We start from the raw sequence: 12,239 nt of genomic DNA, 5'->3' as shown, positions 1-12,239 counted from the left end.
CACTTTCATTCAACACGGATGATTGGGAATAATGCACCACGTGATGTTACAGTATAAATGACACAAACACTACGTCAGGCTTTAAAATTCTGCTTTCTGAATTCACGCCACATCAAATAATGTTCTGCTGTAGCTTCACAACTATTAAATGCACTTTGGGAGCTTAGTCTGCCCCAAATACCAAACATGCTTTCTATATTATTGTGCATTTCTTTTTTTAACTTTCTCTCTCATTATTCTGGAGCAATGTTTTCCCCGGTGTAGCTCTCCAACAGAGGACAGATTTACAGTGACCAGCTGATCTCATAAGCATGCACAACAGGGTAAAGGTCAGTTTGCTTTCAAGAAAATGCACAAAGATACAACTACAATAAATCCTACTCGTCTCCAATTCTCCACTTCCTTCCTGCTCATCTTCAAGAATATGGTTTACAGATTTGAAATCAACATTAAAAATTTGCTTCTCTATCCAAAACTGTTCAAAATAGCCCAGCAGTCACAATTATTTTTTTAAACAACACCCTGAGAGATAAACTTTTAATCATCAGAAATTTTAAAAAAATGAAAATAACTCTCTGGAGGCTCAAATATATTGCTAAAATGAACCATTATGAACACATTAACTGTAGTGTAATTAAAGAAAAATCCTATGTTTGATTGTATAACACTTATGCAACTAGAACAAACTCAAGAGGTTTGTACCTTTTGACATTTTTTGGCTTTTGTAAAATGGCAGTGAAATGTCCATGAAGTCCACCAAAAAGTGGAACAAATATACATCTGTATTTAATCTGAAAATATGCAGGGTTGCACCAAGCATCCCTTCTACAGCATTATGATTGTCCATTTGGCAGTTTAGAAGCAGCAGCAGAGTAAAATATGACATATTGGTGATAGTTGGCACCATTCGCGTGGCAGCACTGTTAAAAAAGAAAAAAATCAAAAGTGCTTTGTGCTTCCAGTAGTCTGAACTAAATAAATTTCAACAGTTGGACCAGCAGCTCGAGCTTGGTCTTTGTTGTTGTGACTTACCGGCTAAACATTATTTTTCTTAGTGTTGAGGTAGCAACTCCACAAACAGAGCAGCACAAGCAGGCATTGTTTTTATATGATTTCCTTCACTTCACATTTAGATTACAATAGTAATCCAAATCTACCCATCCTACATTTTTACTAGATGGAAAATCATCTGTCAGTTATGTTTTCCCTCTTTGTGTTTCTTTGCCGCTCCACATGGCACAGCCCATCACATATGCACACCAGCAAAGTTTGGTATAATTTACACATGATGCAGTTTTTGGTTGTTGAGTCAATCCATCATGGCAGTTCTTTTCTACCCTTAGGCAGCAGCGTCTTCTCTGGTCTGATCTGTGAGGTTAAGCAGAGATAGTCTGTAGTCACTGGTCCTTTTACTATTCTGACCCTCCTCTCCAGGTAGAGCATCAGAGTCCTAATAATCCACAGAGCTACCAGGCTCTGGGACAGGATAAATTACTAGGAAACAAGCAGTGAGGAATCCAAGGAAGGAGCCCCCGGAGGCAACAACTGGAATGACACGTACACTATCAACAGCCTCAACTACAGATCCAAGAGCTGATGCAACCAAAATTTGACTGATGTAAACCTGGAAATAAAATAAAAATACAACATCACAGGTTAAGAACTATAAGGGGCAAAATCTTTATTTTAAATTCTGATCATTTTTAAGTGAAAGCAAAAATTGCACTTGCCTGGCAGGTTAGTATAGCACAGTCTATACCAAAGCCTCTTCGAGTGTTGGCTGGACTATGGTTAATGTACTGAGAAAGAACAAAAAAAAGGGTCAACATTTATCTAAAGTCCATACATGCATGTCAGAGAATATACTTTAAAGTAAATTTATAACTTACTAGTACCAAGATACATTAAAGATCTGTTTTCATTGTACCAATCTACAAGTCTTATGGGTCTTATGATTCAAGTCTACTCTATAACCCCAGAACCGAAACCAAACATGAAAGCATCATTCAGCATTTATGCTCCACTATATTGAAACAATCTTCCAGAAAACTGCAAAAATGCTGAAACACTGAGTTCCTTTAAATCAAGTGATAACATCCAATTGTTTAGAGTTGCTTTCCATTAATAACAGTCTGTCTTTAACCTCTCACAGCAACATAATGGTTTGCTTGTCGTTTTATTTTCTGTTGTATAATTTGAATTGCTATATTGCTGATGTGTGCCATAGAAAAAAATTGCCTTGCCAATTTTTAAAGAAAAATCTTGTTTAATTTAAAAACAAAGGTAAATCCTAGAAATGCTTAGCGCCAAAGAAATTTAGACATTTATGTATAATAAAAACACTCAGTTTTTAGGTTGAATAATGCTTCTTAAAATGTAGAATCAAAACAATGTGTGGTCAACTTGTTTCTGATCTTACTTCTTTGATTTCATGGTACTGTCCAAGTAAAGCATAGGGACAGTATGAGATACTCATGGAGATGATTCCCATGGTACTGATCATCACCATGGAAACGTAAACATTAGGGAATATTGCCATAATTGCAGTTCCTAAAGAAAGAAAAAACACAATGAAACAAAATTGTTAGTTCCTAATAATGGATTACAACAAAATTTAGGAAGACTTTACAAATGGGGTTTAATACAAAATAAGTGAGAATGTCAACATGATTATTTTATATGTCCCATTCTCTTTGAGAAACTATTGGATCATTCAATCATCAAAAATCATGTGAACCCAGTTCCAACTCAACAGTGGAATCTGATAATGATTATGCTAAGTAACTGTTACTAATAATTGCAACAATTCATCTGTAATTGTTGCAGCAATCTTGACATAATGTTGCATTTAATAAAAGTGGTTGCTCTATAGTCCCACTCAGAACTTTAGCAAAAATTGAAGGACTTTGAATGAACACAAATACAAGTCTGAAGCATCACATGAAACTATGCTGCAGCCCATTTGACTTACCTATTGAGAATCCCAAAGTTCCCACAACATAGATGACCCTAATACTCAGATCAAAATTATCCAAAGATTTCTGAAGAATGGCTGGAACAGGGGAGAAGTTTTTGGTTATTAGTCATCACATTAAAGGGACAAAAAAGGAAGTTTAACTGTATTATCTGCAACTTCCTTTTGTGTAATTTGGTAGCTTGCTCAGTGCCAAGTACTCTCAAGATGAAAAAACAGGGTTTGTGTTTTACCAGAGCAAACAGCAGCAGTTGCAGCATAGACCACCAACCCCCAGCACCCCATCTGTACTCCTCTGTGATAATCTTGTAGCTCTGTGGAATTGCCTGGTGCCTGACGAAAGCAGAACACAGACTTTAATGCAACACAAAGAGACTGGACAGCTTGAATGGAACATAAATGAATAGTAGTCCACTACATGATGCACAATTTCAATTTTCTATTTAAAAGAACAAAACGATGTATGCATTTACCTTAGGGTTTCCACGAAAAATGACCTGACCCATGAAGTCAGTGTAAAACACGGCTTCAGCTATAATGGAGAACCATGTAAGGAGGTGACATATACACAGTCTCCAGAGCTGCTTTGGCATCTGCAGAACAGGGAAATAAAAAGAGTGACAATTAGCATAAAGCTTAAGTTTTTACATTTTGTGGGCTAAAATGTTCTGTGTTCTTGTGATTTTCATGCCAGTATTTAAAGATTTAAAAACAAAACTTTTGTGTAAATAAATTAAAAGCATTACTGATGATCGGGCTTTAAATTCTGAACCTGTATAAATCAGAGATAATGGAACAGAAAGCCAAATAGATGGCGGAAAGCTAGTGATTAAATACACCAAAGAATGTACAAATGCAACAATAGATGAATGAATGAACGATCAGAGGGAGGACATGGGGATGAAAAGATACAACTTCTAGAGTTTCAGACAGGGAATAAAGTATGGAATTACTAAAAACCTAGTGCGCTCTTATTTCCTTTCCAGACTTTGAGCATACTAATCTCATTCCATACCTTTCCAGACCCCTTTTAAACACGGACTTCTTCACAAGACAGGTTCCAACCACAAGTTTCCCTGAAATTTTGTATAGGTAACCCTGTACTAAAGAACAACAGAACAAAGTTTAGTTCACCTTGAACATGGATAGCCAAAGAAGCTTCACAGTTGTACCCCTCTCCATTTCCCCAACACTGCTGGAGCCTTCAGATGAAAGGCTACTTGCAGACAGCTGCCTCTTTCTTCTGTGCACAGGTCCCCGGATGCCTCGCAGATCAGTCAGACTACGGGAGGTGGTGATTGGCCGAGGGCCCGTGAGTCTTGTGCGTCTCAGTCTGTAGCGTTGTAATGCCACTCGACCATAGTATGAAAATGTAAAGGAGGGCTGAAGATGAAGAAAGAGCCAGTGTCAATCATGTTTAACCCAAAGGGAAATTAGATATTGTAATAACTGTCATTATGCAAGAATAAATTAAATTCCTTAAATAAAACGGAGAAAATAAATAAAAATAAGTCTACCTGTCTGTAGAAGGTTGCTGGATGTTGTCGTGATGAGACAGAAGTGTTGCCAGTGCGGGTCCCTGGTTTGGTGGAGGTGTGGCCTTTAACTGTATTCAAGGCTTGAGAGGAAGGCAAACCAGCACTGGTGCCGTTAGAGGTTAGCTCATGCTAAAAGAAGAGAGAGATGCAGAGATACCAATTAAAAATCCAAACAAATGTCACAGGTTTCTACACTTTGCAAGCACTGAGGTTTTCTAACTAGGCAGAGTCGTACATACTAAAGTTAAGTGAATACAGACAATTTACAAGATTAGTTATGTTCTCAAACTGATTTTAAGTCAAAAGAAATTTGTATTCACAGTGGATCATCTCACCCATCGTACGTGTGAATTCTCTGAAGCAGAACTGGCCTGAGGAACAGAAAGCTGGCCATTTGTTGGGTCCTTTATTTGAGGCACATCTATATTTGTAGGCTCTTCAATCACTCTCCCATTAGTGTGAGAGGTGGGGTCATTAGTAGGAGATGAGGACTCCATACCGGTGTCTGATGGCGTAAAGGCATTGTCCAGATCTTCTGGTAATAAAGGCACTTCAGGTAAGAACATCTGCCTGTCTAGGTGAAGGTCAGAGTCTAACTCGATTGTAGCGTCTGGCATGGCAAGGACTGAATCACTTTTACTCCGAACTCTGTCCACAGCTAGGAAATCCATTTCTGCTTCCTCGGGATGTGTTTCTTTGTCCTCTTGGCAAGAGGCTGGTGCAAAAGCATCTTCCTCTGCAATTGCAACGAGACAAGGTCGTGTGCAGCCAGGCAATTTTACAGACAACTGACTGGTGCACTCATCATCTTCATCTTTCAGTTGGTTGGCTGAAGCAAAAGTCCTCTCAGGGATACTGAGCATATGCAGTGTTACAGAAATAATAAAGATAACCCCAGCAAACAGGAAGAGGACCTGTTCCTGTGACTTAAATGCTCTACCCAGAGCAGTGCCGGTCCAGTCAAGGCCTCCCAACATGTAGCCAACTGCTCCGCCAAGTCCTGGAAAAAACAGAAAAAGCACAGCAGAGATTCCTGAAATAAAAACGTGACTTAAATTCACACTCAGTTTGGGTTACAAAAAGCAAGAGCAGTTTGGGTTGCTCTTTCTTAAAGCCGTTTATAAAAAGGCAAGTTTTGGCAGTTTCAAGTGTAATCATGCAATTTCAGCACAAAATGACCACCACTGATTTTTCTTTTTTTCTTTTGTGGCTCACAAACTATGTGCTATTTTCCCTTCAATTTCTGGAAACATGAAATGTTTCCAGAAATATATATATATATAAAAAAGTACTATAAATAGTAGTAGTACTTGAAGTTAATCTGACTATAAAATAGACAAATTCTCCATAGTAGGTGTTTATGCATTTTTTATGTAATTTTAAAAGTTCACCAATAATACAAAAAAACAAAAAATTACATGTAAACATGTAAGGAATGTCTTACCAGCGGACAGGCCATGTATATTCAGAGCCATGTCTTGCTCATCAGCATCAGCAACGTCCAGAAGGTAAGCCCTGATTGGTCCCTCGGAGGCATCAGCGCAGAAGTCCAGCACCACAACACCAACAACAGTCAGAACGATACCAATTGGCTGCCGCTTGGAGTTTGGGCTGTCACCAATAGAAAGGCCTGAAACAAAAAATCAAAATATATACAAAGTGGATTAACCTGCAAGAACTGTAATCCTAGCAGACGTGTGACGTCATCCGAGACTCTGTCTTACCAATCAATGATCCGTTTAAAAATAGTGCAACACCAATTAGCACTCCTGTGCAAAGAGCCAGAATGAATGGTCTCCTCCGGCCCCATCGCAGAGTGCAGCGGTCACTGGCTGAGCCAATCAGCGGGGTGAACAGAAGACCCAGGATGGGACTGAGAAACCAGGTTAAACTGTAATACTGCTCAGGAAGACCTAGAAAACAGTGAATAAAACAGTTCAAATTATGCCCAAAAAAAGACTTTACAGTAGAAACATAAGGCTTAAATTTTATCTTTTGGAAAGATCTAATGTGAAACATCTTTAGACACTTCAAAGTGATAAAGCGTTGCATTTAGATTCTATATTTTGCTTCAGTCTGTAATATCACAATATTACTGGAATGAAATGTTTTAATTTTTACAACTATGCCTATTTCCTGAAATGACTGCCTGTGAAAGGAAGTTATGAAAAATACATTTAGTACAGATTGTCTATTATTTTAATTTGGAAAACCAGCAATATAACAATAAATAAAAAATATTTACAACACTGATAGAAAACTAAGGGTGAACCGCTTTATCGGTGCCGATTTCCTTAATTTTAGGAGATTTTTAGACCGATTTACATATGAATCCGATCTTATCCGTCGATCGAAACGCTGTCCTCTTTTGCTCTCCGGTGATAAAGGTTTGACTGACAGACCTTTCAGTCAAACCTAACGCCACGACATAATGTGCAGACCAAGTTATGTCTGCACATTTATTTTATTTATTTATTTATTTCAAACGGACAGAAGAGACAATCAAGAAAGAAAAATAAATAAATAAAATAAAATGAAACAAACTACAGAAATAAAAGTAAAAAAATTATTATGCCCAAGGGACATGCAAATTTTATATGTTCTGTTCTAAAAGGAGCAATCAGAAGATACAATATCTTATAATGTCCTTCCCCTTTCATATTTATCAATTTATAATCAATTAACTGTCAAAACACCAAAATAAGACAACTTGTTTTCACTTTACATAATATTTAAAGATCTGCAATTATTTAAGCACCATTTACATCATCAATAGCCTTTTTAGACTTTAAAACAGTCATCTTACAGAACATATTTTGCAATAAGCTCCTTTTTAAACAGTTTTTTAAGCTGGTTTATATTTGTACTATTTTTAACTCATCATTCAATCCATTCCAGACATCTGCTCCACGCACCAATAAACAAAAACTCTTCTAATACATTGGTTTTCTTTTAAATTAACAATAGTGACCCCACTTTTGCCAATCCAACAACTTTCTTGCTATATTGAGCAACATTCCAGACAAAAAAATTGGTATCGGCCAAAATTGGAATCGGCAGGTTAAGCTTTTTAAAAAATCAGTAATCGGCGATCGGCCAGAACACTGCAACCGGTGCACCCCTAAGAGCTTTCTTTGTACAGGGTGTACACTATACTTACTCACAAAAGAATAAAAATTTTGCCAGCTTTAGATGTACCATTTTAAATCAAAAAAAGTCTATTTGTAAATATATACAGGATTGATAGTATTTTAAGCAGATCTCTGTCAGTGACCTATAAGTCTATCAGTCAACCAATCTGAACACTGAACTATCCAAATGTAAAAGGTTGATCTGACAATACCAACAGAGGAAAAAAAGTACCCCAGCCAAATGCCTTAAAAAAAAAGCACAAATCCACAGTAAATAAAGTTTAAGAAAGAGAAAGAGTAGAACATGGTGAACCTGAAATGTGCTGTGTTACACATTCTTGGCATACCTGGGCAGGGGAAACTGCCTTTGTTTCATTTCTGCTATGCTGGCAAAGTTGACATCTAACACCATGCTAAAGCCCCTAACTGGGTACTACTGTTACATAACAGAGGTGCAGCTTGGGAGACAGACGGAAACATCCAGTCTAATCCAATGACAACAAACTACATTATGTTTTTCCAATATCTTCTGAGAAATGTTAATCATGAAGACTAACGTAAAACTCAAAGCATTCAAACACAACCACTCCAATAAAGAAAACAAACAAACACCACCATCATGGCTAAGTGTGGGCCAAATTGGTTTAATGTCCTGACAATGTTAGAGGAATTTGGTCACAATTATGTCGCTGAAGTACCTCCAAAGACAAAGAGATAGCTGTAAGTTTTGTCAACATAGGTTTAGAATAATCGCACCGACATTATAGTGAAGCAGCTGTATTGAGCTACCTAAGCAGAGTGAGTCTAATAACTTTACCCACTGCAAGATTGGACTTGTAGGAAAACATAGAAAAGTACCATGTGTGCTTTACACCTGTCATACCAGTTTAGTGGTTAAAGTACATGAGTACAGGTTCAACGAATGAATTAAAAATGTTCCTTCTCAACTTCATAATACATACTCACTTAAGTAATAAGGCGAGACAGGAGTGTGACTTTAAGAAAGACAGTATTGCTTACCTATCTGTAGAAGAACTGGTGTCACCAAGGCGGTTTCCATGGCGTAGCAAAACTCTCGTCCAAACATCACAGCAGCATGCATGACCCAGCGATATCGGGGAATCTGAACTGCTTTTCCCTCCTCCTCTTCATTCTCACTTTTATCATTTTTTATAACTCTGTTGGGCTTTCTGTCGTCAGGAAGGTCCAGGGCCTTATGCTCCTCAACTTCTCCTCCCATCTCAATTTGGTCTGACTTCATTTGAACTGTTTGTTGTTAGTTTCTTTCACAACTTCCTTCAAATCCCAAGACAACTCCACTTGTTTAGATTCATCCAAAAGAAATTTTAAATGATAATACTAAAAATACACATGTCCATAGCCCTACTCTTGCTCAGTTATTGAGTGGGAATAGTTTATTTTTCTAAAAAATGACACATGTGTAGAATTAAGAAATGGTGAGTTAAAAGAAATGAATCATCATTGTAATGGGGTAAATAGGCCATGAATAGTGATTAGACATTTAGTGATTACACCGATATAAAATCAGCAAAGATGGTTCTTAAGCCCAACTGCAAAGTGGTGGAGAGCCTAAAGGTCATGTGCAAAAGAAAAAAAGTAGTAATAATAATAATATTAAAAAAAAAACTTGGAAAGAAGTTGTATTCTTATTATTTCCAGTTATTTTGCTTGCAGAAAACCAGGTAAAGAATTGAAGGGTCTCCAACTTTGTGCAGATCCAGCTGGACAGGAAATAGACGTCTGGAAAAAACAAAAGTCAGTTGAACCAGTAACAAGGGTTAACATGTAACACAGAAGATAATCTGTAAGCACGTTGTTTTTACACTGTAGTAGGTGATTGCTGACCTTTTAAACGCAGGTCCTTGCAAAAACATTCATATTTCTGAACATATTCACATTTTTTCCTGCAGCAATTATAACTTTCATTGTATTTTAGTGGATTTCTTTGTGATGTACCAATACAACGTAGTACATCACTGAAGCAAAAGAAAAATGTTTTTACATTGAAACATTTGAGAAATGTGGCATGCATGTTTTTTCTAATTTGATGCCCTAAATGAAATCCTCCAAGATCACTTCCAGAAGTCACACAGTTAGTAAACATAGTCCAGATTTTATTCTCACAAACAGCTATTTCCCTATATGCAAAGCTGTCATAGCAAATCAGAGTTGCAAACCCCATTGAGGACAACATCCCTACAGTTTCTTCAGCAGGAACACAGGAGCTAATGGGAAGATGGATGAAACTAGATACAGGGCAAGACTGACAGAAATCTTGTTAAAGGCTTGAAACCATGGGCGAGGTTGTGTTAAAATAACCCAGTGAGTCATAATCAAAATCCAATTCATTTAAGTGTGTAGTTGCAAAATGTGGTAATGTTCGAAGGGTATGAATACTTTTGCAAGTCACTATCCCAGAAAGTATCAGTGTGCTCCAAGTATTTTTGTACTTTTGGCTTCCATAATCGGAAACAAAAACTCCTCTGAGGTTTAGAAAAATGTAGCCCTGCTCTAAAATAGATGACATAAAATATGATGCAAATCAATTTTGGGAAACAACTGGATATAGCCAAAAGTTCAAGCTTTTTTCCCATGCATAAACTTAAGACTACAGAATGTTTGACAATAGGCGTCAAACCATAAAACTGACATCTGAAGCACAAGATTAAGAAACAAAAACACATTAATACACTGTCCATTGCGCAAGTGTTCACTGTTTAAATTGACAGATTTATCTCAATGCTATAACGTACCTTTAAAGGCAGCGCGGTTTAGCTTTGAGGATAGTGATCATAAAGCATTTATATTCTTTAATCATTCCCTTTCACTGTGTGTCAATGTTTAAACTTTTCCACTACAGATGTGCGACATTCCAATAGTTATCGAACTGCGTGTAGAAACGAAACTCGAGTCCGTAAATATAACATACATATCATATAGAGAGCTCGTTAAAGTAAAAAAAGAAAGAAAAAAAAGAAAACTGTCTATAAGTTTCCATTTAAAAGGAATATACTAGTTAGGGAGAGCGATTGATAAACTTGTCATGACTTGTTTTGCTGGGGGGGAAAGCCTTAGCAAACTTTACTTGTCCCTCCTGCCTCTCACCCCAAGTATACACGAGTTTATAGAGGTTACCTTTTTACTGTTTTCTGTGTTTACGTGAAACCAGGTAGAAACACCTCTCCGTAGGGACGCTGACGTTAACCCTATCTTGGCTTGCTAACGTTACCTTGGCGAGCTAAGCTGGCTAAAATATATCTCGACTGCAAACGTTTAACGACTTAACACCAAAAGACTCTTTCCTGTGAAACCACAAAAAGACAGGACATACCTGGGAATTTCTTCTTGTTGACACCTTAGAACTATTGCAGCATTTTGAATTTCTTTCCGCAAATGTGCCCATAAAAACGTCAAAATGGGGCTAGCGTCAGGGCTAAGCTTCTCCAGCTAATTCAATGACTATCTGATGCACGCGCTCCACTCATCTATTTTATTGGTTTCCACAGTAACAAAGAGGGGGTGTGGACAACGGTGTTGACCGTGACGTCAAGAAATTATAAATAAGCAAACTATGACATTAATTACGATACGTTTTAATTTTTGAGTTGCTCATTTATGACAAAATATGTTTGAGTTTGACCATATAAAAGTATACAGATATGGAGAGGAGTCTATTTTGAGAAATACTTTTATTTTTGTGGAATTCTTTTTTCTTGCAGAAATTTAGTTTAACAAGCTCCTCAGCTGCAAAAATTTGACCCTGTCAACCTGTTTAGAGGTGCTTGAGCACCTGCCCCTTTTGCTCCTTGCCCACAAGTGCCCTTTTGGTCAATTTTTTAATTTTTTAATTTAATTTTATTATTATTTTTTTGGTATTATTATTTCCTAAGTCCTCTTCTGACACATAATAACATGTACTAAAATTATTTGGTTTTTTGTTGGGGTTTTTTGTACAATATAATAAGCCCTCCGTCACCTTGTTACCTTTGACCTTTTGCCTGTGACTCATGACGCAATTGCCTCTCGCGCAGTGAGATAAGGCGGCTAACTGCGGAGCTCAACTTAGCAAATGTTCCAGATTACAGAACAGTTTTTGGTGAAATAAAAATAAAAAGTTTTGGGTGAATAAAGTGGAGTAGACTTGCTACTTGTCAGATGACGGAAAACGTTGAAGTATCGTTTCTGCTTCAGCTCAGAGTAGCGGTTTAAGCAGAGAGGTAATGAAATACAACAGACACTGACAGGCCTCTGCGTCTGCCTTTCTCTGAAGGACTACTGAGCGGGAGGAGACAGCCAGGTGAGGAAAAACTGTTCTTATCTATCGATTCAGTATTTTTATCATACAGACATTAGGCTGTTGTTGATGTGCTATTAGCTAGCTGCTAGCTAACGACTTTACTAGCAAAGCAAGATAACTGAAAAGCGTCTTCCCCGTATCTTTAATGATATCAGTCATTCTTCAGTATCGCTTATGCAATAGGGGCACATCGCCCGTCCAAAACCGATCAACTCCATAATGGATATATGTCTTCTAATTTCCTTTGCTGCATAATGTACATTTCATTTATTTTAGCG

At 37.4% G+C, this 12,239-nt stretch overlaps 1 protein-coding gene across 1 annotated transcript; it reads right to left on the bottom strand.

Moving 5' to 3' along the window:
- Positions 1–1,090: 1,090 nt before the first annotated feature.
- LOC103478639 (polyamine-transporter SLC45A4-like) lies at positions 1,091–11,113 on the bottom strand. Its single transcript, XM_008432610.3, has 13 exons — positions 10,996–11,113; positions 8,664–9,404; positions 6,237–6,425; positions 5,957–6,142; positions 4,848–5,512; positions 4,492–4,641; positions 4,109–4,357; positions 3,448–3,567; positions 3,208–3,307; positions 2,972–3,052; positions 2,420–2,550; positions 1,731–1,799; positions 1,091–1,624 (listed from the first exon to the last, which is right to left on the bottom strand). Exons 2-13 carry the CDS (start codon positions 8,902–8,904, stop codon positions 1,451–1,453), a joined length of 2,355 nt encoding a protein of 784 aa, XP_008430832.3. The 5' UTR covers positions 8,905–9,404; positions 10,996–11,113; the 3' UTR covers positions 1,091–1,450.
- Between the last annotated feature and the right edge of the window lie 1,126 nt (positions 11,114–12,239).

Source organism: Poecilia reticulata, chromosome 16 (genome assembly GCF_904066995.2).
Source record: "Poecilia reticulata chromosome 16, P_reticulata-male-v2, whole genome shotgun sequence".
In the NCBI taxonomy this organism is placed as follows: domain Eukaryota; kingdom Metazoa; phylum Chordata; class Actinopteri; order Cyprinodontiformes; family Poeciliidae; genus Poecilia; species Poecilia reticulata.
The sequence above is the reverse complement of the archived record's forward strand: the minus strand, read 5'-3'. Positions and strand labels throughout refer to the sequence as shown.

Bases quoted from the DNA above. Each gene is read 5' to 3' on its own strand.
- LOC103478639 (XM_008432610.3), bottom strand. From the start codon at position 8,904: ATGAAGTCAGACCAAATTGAGATGGGAGGAGAAGTTGAGGAGCATAAG. The intron at 4,642-4,847 runs GTGAGATGATCC...CTCTTCTTTTAG, and splicing joins AGAATTCACACGTACGATGG to CATGAGCTAACCTCTAACGG. The intron at 3,568-4,108 runs GTGAACTAAACT...CCTGTTCTGCAG, and splicing joins TTTGGCTATCCATGTTCAAG to ATGCCAAAGCAGCTCTGGAG.